Below are 20,463 nucleotides of genomic sequence, written 5' to 3'. Positions count from 1 at the left end.
CCAAAGGGACACATTGGGACATGCAGCAGACTTTAGCACATGTCCCAGACTTCTCGAGACAAAGTCCGAAATCTGAAACAATTTTGCTGGATCTGGGATGGTTAAAGGGTTTTTCTGAAATTCTGATATTGATGTCTTATCCTCAGGAGAGGTCATCAGTATCTGATTGGTGGGGGTCTGAATCCCAGTAACTCTGCTGATCAGCTGTTAGTAGAGGTTGCAGCACTCCGATGAATGCTGCAGCCTCTTCCTAGACCAGTGACGTCAGGATTATTGCTCACTTAGCCTAGGTGCAGCCCAGTCCCATTCAAGTGAATGAGGCTGAGTTGCAATACCAAGCACAGCCACTATCCAATGGACATCGCTGTGCTTGGTAAGCTGCGAAGAGACGGCGGCACTCACCAGATTGCCTTGACCTCCTCAAACAGTTGATCGGAGGGAGTCCTAGATGTCGAACCCTTGCCAATCTGATATTGGTGACCTTTCCTGACTATAAGTCATCAATCCAGAGAAGACACAGTCGGCACTCCGTGTATCAGTGATGCGGTGCGCGCGTCCAGGGAGAATCCACACGAACTTGCACAAAGAGGACCGGCACTCGCTCTAGTAGTAATTATAGAATATTTTAATGGTCACATACAGGAGGCAAGTGACGCGTTTCGGCTACAATGAGCCTTTCACAAAGATATGTCCTCTTTGTATAAGTTATCAATATCAGAATCTCGTAAAAACCCCTTTTAAGAAGATATAAACCAATCATTTTTATACTTAGTTTTCTTATGGTCTACTGTAAAGCACTGCTATTCACTGCTCGGAGCAAGATGGCTGCCAAAAGTATCCTAAATATGTAAGGGGATCCATTCCCTTTTAGAGATGCAGCAGCCATCTGTACACTCAACGGCCCCGTATGAACCCAGAGTCACAAAATGAGAATTCTGTGGAGACCTGAAGACTTGCTGCTAAAAACATTAGATTTTTTTTTGTGTGTGGCTGTAAACGCCTGTGATTTAGTTAGTGCAGCAGTAAATCGTTTTAAGAATTAATGAAGGCAATTACGTTTCTTTGCTCATCTTCTTCAAACAGTAGCTGACCGAGACTTAACTACTGCATCAGTGTCTCCAGCAATAACTGTACCCAGCTCCGCCGCCGCCGCTGCTTTATTTAATTGGAAGAACAATGAAGCAGAGTGATTCCCGGAGATGTTGCATTTCTAATTGAACTTCCTGTGTTTGCTAAGGCTTGTCACCCTACGTGTGCGTTTTTTTCTTCTTCTCTCTCCATCCGAACCCACCGCATTAATGCTTCATTTCTGAAGGGGTTGTACCTCCTGATTGGCTGCTTAGACCTGCAGCAAGACTGCAGTATGTCTCAGACCGGGCTGTGCAGGCTGCGAATCTGAGCTAGCAATGAAAATGGAATGAGCGATCGCAACTTTACACCTAACTCTGCAGTTCCCCGGGCCGGTAGCAGAGCATGTCCTCTGATTTGCAGCACCGGTACACTCCATGATGAGATTTACAGGGTAATAAATTTGTTGCAGATAATTAAAGTTAGTACAGGAGGGAAATAGATCTCTCACCAGAAAGAATTACAGAAATAAATATGTCTCCGCCGCAGGGACATACTCATTTTATGAACAAAAAAATACAATTGACAGTCCAAAAAAAATGTTTGGCATGGTGGCGGTATGTTTAGCCTTGTAGTTCTGGTTCGGGGGTTTTTAACCAGTTAAAATAACAAAAAATGTGATTGACAGTCCGAACAAAAATGGTTGAGATGGTGGCACTTTGTTTAGCATTGTAGGTCTGGTTCTGGGTTTGACCTCTGCTTGGAGGTTATATGTTGTCTCCGTGTTAGTAAGAGCGGGTTCGCATAAGCGTTCCTAATTCCGTTATAGTGTTCCTTTATAACAGAGTTATGACGGAATATAACAGATTTTTAGAATGGAGTGCAAAATGGAAACCTTTTGAGAGGCGATTTGCTTTTTCTGTTTCCGTTTAGTCCTGTCGAGAGGCCTTTTTTTTCCGTCATACATAACGGGGAAAACGGAACCGTTATGCCTCTTAGAGGGTTTCGTTTTGCATTCTGTCCTGAAATTCCATTCTAACTCTGTTATAACGGAACAGTATAACGGAATTAGGAACGCCAATGTGAACCCCTCCTAACACTGTCCCATGCTCAAAAAAGATATTGCGGTGAGCTCTGCTACCCTACAGTACTGGAACCATAGGCTGAAGCCAGCATGATCCGTGACCGCATGGACAATGCCTGTTTGCCCTGGTCTTATTTAGGATTTCTCCTGGACAATCCACTATCCTTTAGTCTTATTGTGGTTTAGTTAAAGGGGTTTTCTACTGGTATTACATTTCTTATATATGGTTCACAGTGGATCAGAAATTTAAAAGAAGCCGTACTCGCCCTCACTGATCCGACCCTGCTTAGGTTCCTATTGCTCCCCATTTCCTGGTCCTGGCTCAACACACTGGAAATTCCAGGAAAGACTCAGCCTTCTCCTCCATGTCATAGGTGACAAACCTTTCCTGCCAGGTGCCCAATCCATGATCATGGTATGTGGAAAAAAAGTTGACACACGTTGATAGCATGAAGCACCTGCTACAGGACCCAAATAACTTTGCCAGAAGCCAATATAAATACCACCAGAAACAGTACAGGAAAGAGGCTCGCAGTACAGAAGGGAACTGCTGGTGACCCTGTACTGCGCCTGTGCCGGGTAATGAAGTACACAGCGCAGCATGAGACTTTAGAAGTCAGGGCCAGGAGTGATCATGTCTACACTGCCTGGCCCTAACAATCAAAGTGAAGAGGGCAGATGCTCTAGGTGTAACGGCAACACCCCCATTGCTCCTAGCGGCTCATTTGAATATATTGAAACATCATTTTTCTCAGCAATGCGGGCACATATGAACATGGGACCAACACAGATGCCTTCAGCTGCCAAGCGCACATTTAGTAGGTCAGCCAGATTCTTAGGCACAAATCTGCTGACAGATGCCGTTTAAAACAACAGAGCCCCATGTCCTTGTACCCCCATATAAGAAACTGTCTTTTTAAAAGGAAGTAAATAAAATGTATTATTTTTGGCATGGAAAATTATTGTTCAGTACTGGATATTGGCTTCTTGCCCTTCCTTAGCAGAGTGGATCAAATATGGTTCCAAAATTATGAAAGCATAATGTTTGGAAAATATGGCATGAATTCCGTAAGATGTATACTTTTTTTCAGTTCGTTTGTGGGGTTTGGGGTTAAAAGGGTGTTGGTCCCTGGTATCAGACGTGTATAAAGAAAAAAAGAAAAAATGATGTGTGTATTGGTATATGTATTTTATATCTATGATTGTTGATACTTTGTACATGGATATTTAAATTTTTTTAAAAAACATAGAGCCCCAAATAATAGTGATAGCCACAGACCCTCCCCAATGACAGTGACTACCCCCTCCATTTCCCCTAATAGTAGCAGCAGGCTCCCCCCATCTTTCCCCTAGTAGTAGTCACAGCGGGATCTCCTCCTCCATCTTTCTCCCAACCCCTGTCTTTGGCAGCATCTCCCATCACTGCAGACGGGTGAATAGCGACGCTAACCTCACGTTGTTGTAACTGGACTCGTGATCAAGAATTTAGAAGCCACTAATGAAAAAATAACAGTGGGAGATTTATGAAAACCTTTCCCAGAAAGCTCTGAAAAATGAAAGGTAGAATCTGATTGGTTGCTATGGGCAACTAAGCCAATTTTCCTTTACACCAGTTTTGATAAATCTCTCCCACTTGAGACCAGGCTGTGGACCTATGGCAGTATTTTGGTCATTACCTTTCCTTTTTCCATCTAAACTCAAAGAAGTCTCCGGAAATAAGTTGCATTGCTCCTTAGACATCTTACGCTAATTGACTATAAATGGCCACTCTGCAAGCTAAGGGGAACCAATAATGTAATTACTATAATTAGCTGTTCAGTAACATAATTCAGCAAGTATTGACATCAGCTCTTTGTATGGGCCATAGTAATGATAGATGACGCCGATAAGAGAAGAGAATAGTTAGCAAGAAAGGCTTTTCATTCTGAGATATTTGTTGCTGATGTAGGACGTGGATTTAGAGAACACAGGTTCTATACCACAGAGTGCTTTGTAGTTGCTTTTTATTACAGTATTATATTTTCTCTTTATTATACTGAAGTAGATGGATTTACTCATCACAATATGAGATGTGTTATTAAAGAGCTCTTTCATTATAGTTCTAGGATATTTTTATTGTGCGCCATGTAAAAGTGTCCATCGATCAGCTGACACTCGTTTGTTGGATGGTGGAGCAGAGGCATTATACTCAGTCTTCTTGCCAAGTGTCTGCATTTAAGGCTGGAGCATGAGCCTCCACCATCACATTAGATAAAGGCCCATTTACAGAAGTCGACAACTGCGGAACCAACGTTTATGAGAATATTTGTTCCTCATCATATTGCTCCATGTAAAAGTGTCCACTGATCAGCTGACTCTCGTTTGTTGGGTGGTGGAGCAGAAGCATTGTACTCAGTCTTCCTGTCAAATCACTACATTTTAGGATGGAATATGGGCCTCCGCCATCTCATTGACTAATTTAAACGAATACAGAACCAACATTCGTAAGAATGTTCTTTCCTGATCTTTGACTCATGTAAAGGTGTCCTCCAATCAGCTGACACTCGTTTGTTATGTACTGGAGGAGAGGCATTATACTCAATCTTCCTGCCAATTCTCTACATTTAATGCTGGAGCATGAGCCTCCACCATCTCATTGACTAATGTCCCATTTACATAAGCCGACGACTGGGAATCCAACGTTCATAAGAATATTTATTCCCGATCATTGCCCCATGTAAAAGTGTCCACCGATCAACCGACTCTCATTTGTTGGGTGGTGAAGCAGAGGCTTTGTACTCAGTCTTCCTGCTACATCCCTTACATTTTAGGCTGGATTATCTGCCTCGACCATCTCATTGACTAAAGGACTATTTACACGAGCCTATGATTGGGGAATCAATGTTCGTAAGAATGTTCATTCCCAACCGTTACCTCTTGTAAAAATGTCCACCAGTATGCTGGCAATCGATTGTTGCTGGCGGAGCCAACTGTTGACCAAAGGGATCTAGACATTGATCTGGTGCTGGACATTGAGGACCAAAACTGATGGCGAATTGTAGGTTGGTGTTCAAGGTGGACATAGACAACACAGGACCCTGTGTAGTTGTAGAGAGTAAGGTGCTTACCAAAGAGTGTTACTGTCCTGGCCCTCTCATTCTCTTCAAAAGCGATCAAACGGATAGATCTGCAATTTGGTTATTAGATCTGCAAACAAGCAGATTGTCCCCCTTTGTGTGTAAACTTTTGGTAGCATAGGCAGTGACAACGGTTATGAATACATTATGTGGTCAGAGCAGTAATTGTCACAATACTCTTCCTTAAATGGGGTTTCCAGGACTTTGATATTCATGACCTATCCTTAGCATTTGAGAGTGGCTGTGTGTGGTATTGGAGCTTGAACTGGACAGAGCTGATCTGAGCTGTATTGCTAGACGAGAGCCACTACAAGATGTACAGAGCTGTACCTGGTAAACAATGAAGGGTACCTTTGATCAGCTGATTGGTGGGGCGTCCGCAGTCAGACTGCCATCAGTCTGAGACACATGGACGTCCCGGCGACAGTAAGTGGCAGGAGATCTGTGAGACTGGCAACATGTGGTTTGATCTGACAGGTTTTCCTTGTGGATCAATAGGTGTCTGTGTTGTGTCTGGTAATGGCCACACCCCTTGCCTCCAGCTGTTGCTTATGTGGTCATTTAACCTTCCTTATTTATAGTTGCTTCTCCCACTATGCTGTGTCGTTTATAGCTTCTGTGCCTGTGGATTGTTTGTGGTTGGATCTCGGCTGAGTTCTTGGTGCTTCCGTAGCCTCTTTGAAGTTAAGTCTTTCCTCTCCCTTTTTGTATTTTGTTTGGGTTTTGTGTGTTGAATTTCCCTATTGTTTGTTTTAGGCCTGAAGTAGACTCCTGTTCGTCCTTCCTTTTGGAGGAACAGGTAGTCTCGTCCCTGCCATTAGTACAAAGGTCCTATAGGTCTAGATAGGACTTTAGGTATTCCTGCGTATGAACTCACCTTCCTTTGGTGTTTGTTCATACTGGTAGTCAGTGAGGATTTTGGTTAGGGTTTTCACTATTAGGTGTCCATCTTCCTTCCCTCGTTCTCAGGTCTGATTCCCTGTTTCCCCCTTCCCTCCTAAGCTCGGTGTGGTGTTTCCCTCCCACACCGAAGCGTAACAGGCATTTGCCTGTTGCCAACATGGTCTGGTACTTGAATCTTGCCGCCATGGAAATTGAAAAACAGAAGATAGCAATTCTATTTAGATATTATACAGCACTCTCATTAGATTGCTTTATGTATGGAACTCATATTTAGTCGGGGAGGGGGGGGTTATAAAAAGTGGTGCAAAGAAAAACCAGCTTGCTCAATCTGTCCTACCTTATGTCGGTGTTATTTCAGCACTGTGTGATAGTATTTGCTTAGGCCCTGTGTGGCAGTGCTAATAGAGCACTGCACATTATAATTATGTGCAGCGGTGGCGGTACTGTTATCTAGGCACAGCATAGAATCTTTTGTGACTAATCTATGGTGCTGTTATGTGCTTATAATTAGGTGCTCTGTGGTAAAATCATATGTATTCTGTATTATGGTATACTGTGTGGGTGCAGGGGCAGACTTTACCACCACACAAACCGAGCAAATTAGGGGACCACAAGCTCTTGGCTGAAAAAACAGACTAAAGGAGTGGACATACTGCCTTTGCCGCTGGTTCAGCCACACATGGGCCCCAGGGAGACCCTTCTCAGCTGTAGAGCTGTAGCAGAAGTGCCCAGGCTGCATTGCTAAGCTGAGAGTGGGGCTTAGCGGGCTGATGAGGGTTGAGCCTACTGGTAAGACTGGGGCAGCGCTAAGTACTGCAGCAGGGTAAGGAGCTTAGCGGTGTGACATAACTTGGCTTGGTGCTCCAGATCTGTATGGACGGGATCAGAATGTAAGACCAGCCCAGCTCATGACTGTTGAGACTTTTAGTTCTCCTACATCCTATTTCACCAGATTCCCGATGTACAATACCGATCCGCAGAAGCGATGGCCCCATGGCTGTATTTTTTTTAATATTAGTCCATTTCCAATGAAAATTTCATCTATTTGACATTTCATTTGCATCCCTCTCTTGATCCCTCAGGAACTTCAATACTCTGACCGTTTTAATACTATCTATCCCACAAAGAAATATTAATATAACATACACTACCTGTGGCTATTCTCATGAAAATGATCAGTGCCGCTAAGCAAAACCGGTACGAGATGGAGATGATTTGCATTTGTATCCTTGCAGCCATCAATAGTCCTTCCAGCGTAAAAGTAGGTCAGCAGGGATGATGCTTAAGTGAAGGAGGGAAGGTCATTATTATCACAAAAGTGCTTGTGGTTAAGGCTAGATTACTTCATGCTGCAACCTTCCTTTTTTTTTTTCTCAGAGGGCGTAGAGAACCTAAATTGTAGAACTGGGTTTTTCGCATTATAATAAGACATAGCCTCTCGCCGGGTGCAGTAGCTCCAGCCACGCAGAAGTCATTGCTGCTGGCGGTGACTGGAGCTGCATTTCAAGTAGACGGCTGAAGGGTGAAATTCTCTGGAGGTAATGCAGAATCTCTTCTGCTGACGGGAATTTCCATAAGGCCGTGTAAACAGATACACAGTAGATTAGAACGCGGCGCATCAATAGTGTCAATCTACCTGGCGGTTCTTTGAACAGGCACACTTTGCAGTTCTTGTTAGGGACTTAATAAGGATTTAAATAAATTCCAATTATATGGGAAACATTTAGTATAAGATAGTCAGCTTTATCCTCAGATGACTTCAAAGTGGTTTATATTCCGCATACAAAGCATCACTTTATATTAGGAGTTTCTGGGAACAAAAATCACTTCCTGTAGGCGAAGCAATGTGATATCTCTTACAGCAGATGTCTTCTTTAGGGTAGGTTCAGCATATCCAACAAAATACATCAGCTGATGGCTTAGGTAATTATACAGCATACCTGCAGTCGCCACTAGGGGGAGCTCAGGAGCTGGCTGCGTAGTGTGCTATTGTTCAGTTTGATGTATCAACAGTATCCAGTAAGCTCCTTAAAGGGGTTATGCCATGATTGATGTAAAATAATGAAAGTCAGACATCATATTTAACATGCCAATACCTTTCTAACAAAGCTAGAACCAGCCCTGTACCTCACAGGGATCCAGAGATCTCCACATTCACCGCCCGAATTGCTCTGCTAGATTATCTTAAGCCTGGCATCTCAGGGGGCGTGTCCTTTCTACTGCAGCTCTCTCCCTGTAACAGAGCTGTGCTTGATTTTTGTGGAACGACTTGTAGTTTTCATTGGTACCATTTTGGGGTACATAACATTTTTTTATCACTTTTTATTCAATTTGCAAAAAACTGCATTTCTGCCATAGTTTTTTGTTTTACGGCATTCACTGTGAGGGACACGTTTCATGATAATTCTATAGTGACGGTTGTTACGGAGCTGGCTATGCCACCAACCTTTTTTTCAATAGAAACTGTGTATTCTTTCTTTTTTTAACTTAAGATTTTTTTTTTTTAGGAAACTTTTTATTTAATTCTTTATTTTACACTTATTAGTCCCACAAAGGGATTTTGAAAGTGACCTCATAATCGCTTCTGTAATTCAGAGATCCGTGAAGCGCATATTCTAGACTGCCATAGAAATACGGCGCTCTAGAATAAAGCACAGTAATGAACGCCTTATAAACTCATATTGGCAGTCATTAAGGGGTTAACTCATCAAGTGGTGACTGCAGAAAGCCAGAATGGTGTCTTTTAACAAAGATATATTCAAGGGATTCTCCGAGACCAGGAATCCTTTTTCATATGTACAGGCAAGAAAAAGGGGTTAAAAAAAAGACTCCAGCACCGAGCTCCCTTCTCCCCCATTGACATGCCGTCTACAGTCACTCAGCAAATATATTTTAGATGAAAATCATTGTGCCCGTTAACCATGACAAGGTGGTGGTGGATGGGCCTCCATCTTTTCCAAAGACAGTTTTTATTTTGTGCATTATATAGCTAAAGCGAAATTTCCCTGAAATCATTTGAGGCCTGTTGACATGAGAGGAGTCATTATAGAGTAGGATCCCATCTAAAATAGGTCACCTTGCTGTGGTGGATGGGCACAAATGATTTTAATCAAAATATATTTGCTAAGTACCTCATGTTAATTTATAGAGTGAATATAAGATTATACTGACAACAAACTAGGGGCGGTAAAATAAAACAAAAAATATACATTTTCTCAAAAGTAAAAAAAAAATGGCAGGGGATACAGACAAAGTCTTTATTAGGTATATAGGCTGATTAATGGTGCAGAATGGGAATTGAGCCACATTAAACCAACTCAATTACGCTCCCTTATTGCCCCTCAACTGTAGGCTTTTTGTGATCTGTACCATTTGCCATCACCAGTGTCGGACTGGGGTATCTAGGGACCACCAGTAAAATTTATTTTGGGGGCCCACCGTATGGATACATTCAAATATAATAAATAATCTAACAAGTTTTTTATATGAACATAAGCTGGTTGAGGTGCTGTACATTGAATATATGTATGTAGTGTACTAAATCTAATGCGTTATGTGCCACTTGTGCAGGGGGTGGGAGACTAGAAGCCCACCTTGCTCAGGGGCCCACCGGGGGATTCTCCTGTACCCCTGTGAGCCAGTCCGAGCCTGGCCATCACACACAATGTTCACTTGATTTAACGGATCAACCGGACAAAAAGCTGAACTATGTGAATCAGATTACAAACCCCCGACTGGCTACAATGTATTAAAGGTGATAAAAGTCACTCTATCATTGTATCAAATGGGGGGCTGATCGCTACACACGCTGCAAACACAAGCAGCTAGCCTCACCACAATTTTACTTGTATATAGTCAGGGGTTAACTGCCGCTAATTGCTCGTATATAACAGAGAGTGCTGAACTATGCTATTTGCTCATACTCCATGGCTCGACCCTTTCCTAACTAACAACATCCTCAGGAGCTCGGTCTCAAACACACGGTTTCATTCATTCATCTCAAAGCAGCGAATGCGCTACACTCCACTATGTAGAGGCAGCGCTCCGGCACTAGTGCGGCCATGAAGTGGCTGCCGCGACAGCGGGCATTTAAACCAGTAGCTCCTCCCTTCCTGATAGAGGTCTCGCCCCCCCCCCCCCCCCCCCCATAAAGGTGTCACTTGATCGGAGCTATGCGCTCCTACCTGGTAACACTGGCTACAACATCGGGGGACCTCTGAACAGGGGACACTTACCCCCAACAAACTAGGGATCTAAAAGGTGGATATTAAACATGGCTTGGGAACTTACACTATAATAGAAAATTGAGGACTATATGGACGAGTATTAACTTGTGACGTTAATTGCCAAAGATGCACTGAGCATTAAATAGTGTCCACTAGCAGTAGCTATACAACCAATATGGTGTCAAACTTCACATGAAATCCATTAAGACATATATTACTGTATATGGGCATAAAGCATATTAAACTAGTGATATAAATTTATAATAATTCCATCACCTTACAGCACCAATAGCCCAAAACACGACATTAGCACCTACCAATTGATAGCTAACCAACAATTGGGACACCATTAATTCCCATACAGTGCATTATAATCAAAAAAGGATATTCTGAATACAACACATTAAGTCTGTTGTCAGTATATAATTTGCAGGTGACACAAACCTGTTTTGGCACTATCAGCCATCTGTGAGCCCTGAATATAAGATTAGTTCATAATGTTCAGTGTGAGCAGAGTGCTGTTGCAATGTGTTTGGTTTTACTTGTGCTGTTGATCACTGAGCAGCACCACCCACTGGATTCCTAAGCCCAGAATAAATAAGAATTTCAAGCAATGTTTTACAGTATATTTTCTTAACAAGCTCTGCCTCTAATAGAAGGCAGAGCTTGTTAAGAGCTCATTTGCATCACCTTCTTCACAGAATTCCAGAGGAGCATGTATGGCCTATAAGTCTCCTCATGCTGATTAAGGGGTCTCTCCCCAAGGAGAGATAGTACCCCACTATATATTTTTGAACAAAATCAAATATCAATTAGCTCAGTTCCTCCTGCTCTATAGCGTGTTGCCGCTAGACTGGGCTGAATTTTCATGGTGACAGGTTCCCTTCAAACGGGTTGTCCAGCCTTTTCTAAGCGATAGCCTATCTTCAGGATTGGCCATCACTAGCTGATTGGTGGGGATCTGACATCTCGCACCCGAGCCGATCAGCTGTTCTGGAGCTCCATCATTGGAAGTTGGTGTCAATGCTACAGAGCACTGTCAACATTGTAGTGACGAGCACTAGTCAATACAGCGTTGCTCCCATTGACTAAAATGTTGAGTGCAGTGTAGTTCTAGCGCCAACTTCTGGCGACTTTGCTAGACAGAACAGCTTATTGGCTGGGGTGCAAGGTGTCGGATTCCCGCTGATCAGCTAGTGATTGCCTATCCTGAGGACAGACATTTACTTAAAAAAAGAAGAATAGACAGTACTCCTGTTTGAAATAAGCAGTGGGTGCGCGTCTCCAAGGGAAGTGGTCAGCTTCCCTTAATAAGCCGGAAATCTGTATATCCAAAAATTTAGGTATGAAGACAGCACGTCCTTTTTGTGAAGTTTATTCCAGATGCAACGTTTCGCCAATAAGCCTTGCTTGAAAAAGGCTTATTGCCGAAACGTTGCATCTGGAATAAACTTCACATGAAGGACGTGCTGTCTCCATACCTCAATTCTTGAATATACGGATTCACTTAAAAAAGGCTGAACAACCCTTTTAAGGTTGCACATATGACATATCCACCCCTAAATGTTGAATCTAGACCCCACAAGCGAGACCAGAACAGCATCACAGTCCCAAGTCCGACATTATAAAAATACCAGGACCACAGAGGATCGGGTCGATCTTTGGAATCAATTCTTTCATGTGTTTCGGCGGAATCCTGCCTCGCTATTCCTTTTTTGCAGATGCTGCTGCTGATCTTCTGTGCAGGCAGGTAGCCTTCTGTGCACATTTTAGGCTCTGCGCATTCAACCTATTCGCGTGGAGGGATTAAGGGATTGCTTTTTCTGAGAAAAGAAGCAAGTTAAGCATAAACAAATCCTAAATAAGCCTGCTTTTCATTTTTCCATTCCTGATTTTATCAGCGGCACACTGCAGCGATACTTCCTCTTCCAAATGATCTCCCATGCTGTATCGGTATCTGAACTGAATTACTATTGATTGGTGTGGCTGGACAGAATCTGGAGATTGCACACGTAGGGAATTAATGTCATGTCTCATTCTCATTCCCCGACCCTGGCTCCTTTATTAAATAACCTGACAGAAAGTTGTCTGCCCGGATTCAATAGGGGATTCCAAACTGAGCTGGAACATTGCAAGGATAATGGGACGTCATTTATTTAGCCTTAAATGGACAGTGAAACATATGCGCAGAATTTTGGTGTGCCAGGAATGCACCACGTGAAAGTAGAAGCAGGAATAGAAGTGGCAATTATATTTCAGTATTTGGCCTAAATTATTTATCAGATGGAACTTTTAAAGGACATCTGTCAGCAGATTTGTACCTATGAGACTGGCTGACCTGTTACATGTGCACTTGGCAGCTGAAGACATCTGTGTTGGTCCCATGTTTATATGTGTCCTCATTGCTGGGAAAAATTAGATTTTTGTATATGCAAATAAGCATCGAAGAGCAACGGGGGCATTGATATACTGTTATAGGCTGTGTTCACATCTGCATCATGGAAACCACAATGAAGTGGCAGATATATCACAGATACCACCAGCATCCATTGAACCCAACTGAAGTATAATGGGTTTGACTGGAAAAATAGCGCAATTCTTCCCATAAAATCTGCTTCAGTATGCAACTGAGTGTCCAATACAGATGTGAACAGAGCCTTATCGATTGGTTGATGAGAAACTAAATAAAAAATAAAAACCAATGTAACGAGATTTGTTTGACATTTGAAAAATATGAATATGGTTGAATGTGAATATAAATATCGTTCTAACCTGGGATTTACCAATAAATGGCCACGGTTTTCTAGGACTTAGATATTAATGACCTGTCCTCAGGATAGGTCATCAATATCATATCAGTGGGGGTCCGACACCTGGCATCCCCCACCGGTCAGCTGTTTTAGGCAGCCACTGCCTAAGAGAACTATACAGCGGTCGGAAGGCTCCATACACTGTGTAGTTTCCAGCATTGGTGTACTGCAGCTCAGCTCCAATTTACTTTAATGGTAGCTGAGCTGCAGTACCCTGGCATGGCCTCTGCACAGTGCTCGCAGCCTTCTCTTTCCAGCTCCGTACACTGCTTCCGGAACTGGCGGCTGTCCGAAGCAGCAGAACGATGGGGATGCCAGGTGATGGGCCTCCACCGATTTGATATTGATGACCTATTCTGAAGAACTTGTAGATGAGCAGCAGTACTAAACACAACTCATACATACACTGCCTGTCCATAAAATAGTCGCCACCTGGATTTAACTAAGCAAATAGTTATGAGCCTCCTATTGGATAATTACTGCATGGGCAATTATCTTTCAGCTGGCAACAAGTTATTTAACCCCAACTGGTGCAATGAGTTGCTTCTCATTTCTTAAACAACCATGTCGAAAGACACATCTCGTTGTCATGGAAAAGATGTTAGTCTGTTTGAGAAGGGTCAAATCATTGGCATGCATCAAGCAGAGAAAACATCTAAGGAGATTGCAGAAACTACTAAAATTGGGTTAAGAACTGTCCAATGCATTATTAAAAACTAGAAGGATAGTGGGGACCCATCGTATTCGAGAAAGAAGTGTGGCGGGAAAAGAATCCTGAATGATCGTGATTGGCGATCACTTAAGCGTTTGGTGAAATCAAATCGAAGAAAAACAACAGTAGAACTCAGGGCTATGTTTAATAGTGAAAGTAAGAGCATTTCCACACGCACAATGCGAAGGGATCTCAAGGGATTGGGACTTAACAGCTATGTAGCCGTAAGAAAACCACTAATCAGTGAGGCAAACTAGAAAAAAAGGCTTCAATTTGCTAGGGAGCATAAAGATTGGAGTCTGGAGCAATGGAAGAAGGTCATGTGGTCTGATGAGTCAAGATTTACCCTGTTCCAGAGTGATGGGCGCATCAGGGTAAGAAGAGAGGCAGATGAAGTGATGCACCCATCATGCCTAGTGCCTACTGTACAAGCCTGTGGGGGCAGTGCTATGATCTGGGGTTGCTGCAGTTGGTCAGGTCTAGGTTCAGCAACAGTATGTGCTCCAACAATGAGGTCAGCTGACTACCTGAACATACTGAATGACCAGGTTATTCCATCAATAGATTTTTTTTTTCCCTGATGGCACAGGCCTATTCCAAGATGACAATGCCAGGATTCATCTGGCTCAAATTGTGAAAGAGTGGTTCAGGGAGCATGGGACATCATTTTCACACATGGATTGGCCACCACAGAGTCCAGACCTTAACCCCCATTAAGAATCTTTGGGATGTGCTGGAGAAGGCTTTGCGCAGCAGTCAGACTCTACCATCATCAATGCAAGATCTTGGTGAAAAATGTATGCAACGCTGGATGGAAATAAATCTTGTGACGCAGAAGCTTATCGAAACAACGCCACATGCGTGCCGTAATCAAACCTAAAGGCGGTCCAACAAAATATTAGAGTGTGTGACCTTTTTTTTTTTTGGTGGCGACTTTTTTTTTTTGGACAGGCAGTGTATATTATTAATATTATACTATGTTTATGTTGTTATAGGAGCCCTGGTAGTTCTACTTTATGTTCATAAAACTTCTCTTTTTCTGTTCGTTGTTACTGACTTTTAGCATTTCCGATAATTCTTAATTGCTAAGTTCACCGATATTATTCTGTCTTTTCCAATAGTATATTGTTCACCAAAACTAAACTGGAGTGGATACACGAAGGACCAGAGGAGGCTCTGATAACATGCCGCCATATGCTATACTTGTGGCAGAAACTGTATAACTGTTCACAACTAAGGTAAGTTTCAGGATGCGTAACCACTCCATTGAATTGAGTTGAGCGGAGGAGTTAGCACACCTCATCGTCATAAGGGTTGGTCTGATCAGAATGAGGGTTTGTACAAATCTTCAAAATATGAGCTTTGTTTTCATTAAAGGGGTTATCCCATGACTGATTTTAATTTTTTTTACATTATACATCGGATAGTTCACACGACAAGCTCTTTCTAACAAAGTCAGGACCAGCCCTGTACCTCCACATGGATCCAGAGATCTCCACATTCATTGCTCTGCTAGATTTATATCAAGCTCGAGGCTCAAGGGGAGTGTCTTTTCTGCTGCAGCTCAGGGGGCGTGTCCATGCTCTCCCTATCACAGCTCAGGAGGCAGTTGAAGGATGAAGCTGAGCATGTGCGGCCATCTCAGTGAGCAGGACAAATAGATAAGAAAGAAAAACCAACACGAGGTGGCGCTATACAGATTTATTTTATTGAATACTCAGTAGCTATACAAAATTTTTAATTACATGCAATTACAAAAGTATTTAGATCCAGGTGCTGGTTTGAAAACTGTAGAATATTTTTGTGGGACAAACCCTTTAAAGGGGTATTTTGATGTTCAAAGTCAGCAGAGTGACTACACACAGATTAACAGTACAACATTAATACTACTACCTAAAAAATTTTGAATTCAGTTATTTTGTTGCTCCATCAGGGCATTAGAAGTGCGAATGACTTCAGTACTAGCCCATGCGGGTGGCAGACTACAGTTTCCATCATGCATTGCCGACATTTATTCCAGGCTTTTCTCTTCCCCCTAAATTACTTTTGCTCCACCCTCTTGTGCATTTCTTATTGTACTCCCTCACTATTGAGCCTCTCACAGTAGTTCCCAGTTACTGTCTTCTATAACTCCTAGTGCTGGAACTGAGCATACTCGACCGGCAAGCTGAAGCTCAACTGCAGGACATAAGCCTAGGCAGCGAGCTATAGACATCACATAATGGGCCATTAAGCGGTGATGGATCATGTGGGAAGCTACTAACAATATTTATTTACTATATAGTGAGGATTTTTACTTTATATTGCAAGTTTTCTATACCAGAATACCCCTTTAAAGCCTGCTCGTGTTGTGGAAGACCTGTTATGACTTTCACTTAGATGGTTGTGTTCTGCATGTCTAGTGTAATACTACAAATTTCGAAGCATCTGCACCTTCTCCTGCCTGGGAAGATGCCACATGAAAAGGGGTTGTTCTAGTTGGGCAAACGATTTATCCCTTTAATGACAAATGAAAGATATATATTCATCAAAAACATTATTGCCGATCAAGGACGGGTGTCTTCTGTGCAGAACGGCAGGCATCCAGCGGCTGTAGCACCTGTTCAGCTTCTGAGCAGGTGCCATGTTCAAAGACTGGACTTCTGCTATGCATATAGTGGACATAAAAAGTCTACACACCCCTGTTAAAATATCAAGTTTCTGTGAATCACCTTTTGATTTAATTACAGCACTCAGTCTTTTTGGGTATGAGTCTATCAGCATGCCACATTTTGACTTGGCAAGATTTGCCCACTCTTTGCAAAAACACTCCAAATCTGTCAGATTGCGAGGGCATCTCCTGTGCACAGCCCTCTTCAGATCACCCCACAGATTTTCAATCGGATTCAGGTCTGGGCTCTGGCTAGGCCATTCCAAAACTTTAATCTTCTTCTGGTGAAGCCATTTCTTTGTTGATTTGGATGTATGCTTTGGGTCGTTGTCATGCTGAAAGATGAAGTTCCTCTTCATGTTCAGCTTTCTAGCAGAAGCCTGAAGGTTTTGTGCCAATATTGCCAGGTATTTGGAACTGTTCATAATTCCCTCTAGCCTAACTAAGACCCCAGTTCCAGCTGAAGAAAAACAGCCCCTTGGCATGATGCTGCCCCCACCATGCTTCACTGTGGGGATGGTGTTCTTTTGGTGATGTGCAGTGTTGTTTTTGCGCCAAACATATCTTTTGGATTTATGGCAAAAAAGTTCAACCTTGGTTTCATCAGACCATAACACCTTTCCCACATACTTTTGTGTTTTTGCAAAATGTAGCCTGGCTTGGATGTTTTTCTTCGTAAGAAAAGGCTTTTGTCTTGCCACTCTACCCCATAGCCCAGACATATGAAGAATACAGGAAATTGTTGTCACATGTAACACACAGCCAGTACTTGCCAGATATTCCTGCAGCTCCTTTTATGTTGTAGGCCTCTTGGTAGCCTCCCAGACCAGTCTTCTTCTCGTCTTTTCATCAATTTTGGAGGGATGTCTAGTTCTTGGTAATGTCACTGTTGTGCCATATTTTCTCCACTTGATGATGACTGTCTTCACTGTGTTCCATGGTATATCTAATGCCTTGGAAATTCTTTTGTACCCTTCTCCTGACTGATACCTTTTAACAATGAGATCCCTCTGATGCTTTAGAAGATCTCTGTGGACCATGGCTTTTGCTGTGGGATGCGAAAATTTCAGGAAAGACCAACTAGAGCAGTTGAACTTTATTTGGGGTTAATGAGAGGCACTTTACATGATGGCAGGTGTATGTTGACTCCTATTTAACATGATTTTGAATGTGATTGCTTAATTCTGAACACAGCTACATCCCCAGTTATAAGAGGGTGTGCACACTTATGCAACCACATTATTTTAGTTATTTCTGTTTTCTTCCCTCTACCTAAAAGATTTCAGTTTGTTTTTCAATTGAGTGGTACAGTTTATAGGTCACATTAAAGGTGGAAAAAGTTCTGAAATGATTTATCTTTGTCTGATTTTTTTGACATCACAGAAACCTGACATTTTAACAGGGGTGTGTAGACTTTTTATATCCACTGCATATGGCGAAGATCCAGAAGGGGTTTTAAGTACGGTCCTACCATGGTGTATTGTTATTGAAGGGTAGGGATTAAGTGAAAACTAGGCCTGGCCAGCTTGATTGTTAAGGGGCTGACTGGATTTTCCCAGAAATGACACTTGTCATCTACCTAGAGGATAGTTCATAAGTGTCTGAACGCTGGGAGTCCTACCAATGGAACACCCACTGATCATGGGAATGGGGGTCCTGTGTGCCCTGTTTGAATGGAGCAGTGGTCATGCATTCGTGCTACCACTGCATTCAATGATAAGAGACTGACAGACATAGCTGAGTACAGTGCTTGGCTATCTTTGTTAGTCTCATAGACTTTGGGGACATTTGACATCCAGTTTCTTTTATCCCATGTAAAGTGTATCCATTTGTGATGACCCTTTAAATCTCTGGACGCCCAATTGCTTAATTCATTGGTAGATTGCAAATTAGTGTAGGTTGTGTAACTAATTTCTCCACCATACATACACTTGATAAGTCTACAATAACAGAACCATCATTGGTGGTCAAAGGGAAAATCCCCCCCCGGTTACTAGCAGATGGCTCCCTTCCTCTTGCCAGGAACTGGTCCTGCTGTTGGCACAGCATCGCCAAAGGCTACCAGGAGAAAGGGATGGGACCTTATAAAGATAGCATGTTGTTACCAATACATGGAAGTGATTTATCCATAAATATCTTTTTGTTTTAGTGAATCTGAGAAGGAAAGCAGTTTGGCTGATGTCCCCTTGACAAGAAAACACAGCGGGCTTCACCTTGCCATCCCTGATTCTCACGATCCAGAAAATGGTAAGAAAGACTTTGGGCTTGTGCAAAGGGGTTGTCTGGTTTAGAAAACCCATCTTGAAATAGTCTGTTCTGGTGTTCTGAGACAATAGAAGGGGTTCCTGCCAAATCAGAGACTGATTACAACAAGAACTTTGCACATCGGTCCACTAGACGGACAGCTGTTATAGAGGATGTCCAGGCTACAGATATTGATCACCTATCCTCAGAACCTATCAGTATCAGATTGGTGGGGGTCCGATTCCCAGCACCCCCGCCGATCAGTTATTTTGGTCATCTGCTAGCACCGGAAACTATCCAGTGGATAGAGCTGGAAGCAGAAGCCTGTGTAGTTTCTGGCAACGGCATCACTTGTATGGGAGCTGAGCTGCAGTACCCCAGTTTAGCCACTACACAGTGTATGGAGCTGTTTGTTTCTAGCTCCATAGACTGTATAGTTTCCGATGGTGGCGGTTAACCAAAACAGCTGGTCATTGGTGTTACAGGATGTCAGACCCCCACCGATCTTATATTGATGACATATCCTGAAGATAAGTCATCAATATCTGTATCCCGGGCAACCCCTTTAAATTAAATAGATGTTATGTAATGCATTACTTCTCCTGTGGGGGTGCTGCAGAGAAATTAAAGACTTGCTGCCATTTCACAGATTACAGCTGATCGCTATGGTACAACTAGCAATGATCTTATCGGATATCCCTCTAAATAAAAAGGGGTTATCCAAAGCGGACAACCCCTTTAACCCCTTAAGGACGCATGACGTACCGGTACGGCATGTTTCCCGAGTCCTTAAGGACCCATGACGTACCGGTACGTCATGTGTTGTTCCGATCACTGCCGCCCGGCCGGCTGTGATCGGAACACGGTGCCTGCTCAAATCATTGAGCAGGCACCTAGGTTAAATGCGCAGGGGGGTCCCGTGACCCCCCCATGTCGGCGATCGCAACAAACCGCAGGTCAATTCAGACCTGCGGTTTGTTGCGATTTCTGCAGTTTCTGATCCCCGCGGTCCCTGACCGCGAGGATCAGAAACTTTATAATGCCCAAAATCTATCTGTATCCCCCGCCCGCCTCCCATTGAATAATCGTTGGTGTACAGTGGGTATACCAGGGTGCCAGCACATTGCTGGCACCCTGGTATAAACGTCTGACATCGGTGATGCGATGTCAGCCGTTTAACCCTTTCCATACAGCGGTCCGTACGGACCGCTGTATGGAAAAGGTTAACAGCTCAGGGAGCTCCCTCCCTCTCCGATCGGGGGGCTGCTGTGCCTTTGCAGCCCCCCGATGGAGAGGGAGAGAGCTCCCAAACAGCCCCCCGCCAGCCCCGTCCTCACTCTTCCCCGTCTGCGAAGTTGTGGCAGACGGGGAAGGTTCCCATTGCAACAGGACGCCGTCTCAGGCGTCCTGCTGTCCATGGTGCTGAACAGATCTGTGCTGAAAGCATAGATCTGTTCAGTGTAAGTAAAATACAGTGCAGTACAATATATATTGTACTGTACTGTATTATACAGACATCAGACCCACTGGATCTTCAAGAACCAAGTGGGTCTGGGTAAAAAAAAAAGTAAAAAAAAGTGAAAAAAAAGTAAAAATCAAAAAACACATTTATCACTGATTAAAAATGAAAAAAATAAAATTCCCTACACA

General features: G+C 43.1%; 1 protein-coding gene across 2 annotated transcripts in view; it reads left to right on the top strand.

Annotated features, from left to right (window-relative positions):
* Positions 1 to 20,463, top strand: part of TTC7A (tetratricopeptide repeat domain 7A) — a 405,257-nt gene that overhangs the window by 260,080 nt on the left and 124,714 nt on the right. The window contains exons 16-17 of one of the 2 annotated variants that reach the window (XM_040430310.1): positions 15,041 to 15,157; positions 18,719 to 18,816. In XM_040430310.1, coding sequence (XP_040286244.1) covers positions 15,041 to 15,157; positions 18,719 to 18,816 — 215 coding nt within the window. The remainder of the gene's footprint in view (positions 1 to 15,040; positions 15,158 to 18,718; positions 18,817 to 20,463) is intronic. The other variant, XM_040430311.1, reaches the window with a different exon arrangement.

The sequence above is a fragment of the Bufo bufo genome, chromosome 4 (genome assembly GCF_905171765.1).
Source record: "Bufo bufo chromosome 4, aBufBuf1.1, whole genome shotgun sequence".
NCBI lineage: Eukaryota > Metazoa > Chordata > Amphibia > Anura > Bufonidae > Bufo > Bufo bufo.
The sequence above is the reverse complement of the archived record's forward strand: the minus strand, read 5'-3'. Positions and strand labels throughout refer to the sequence as shown.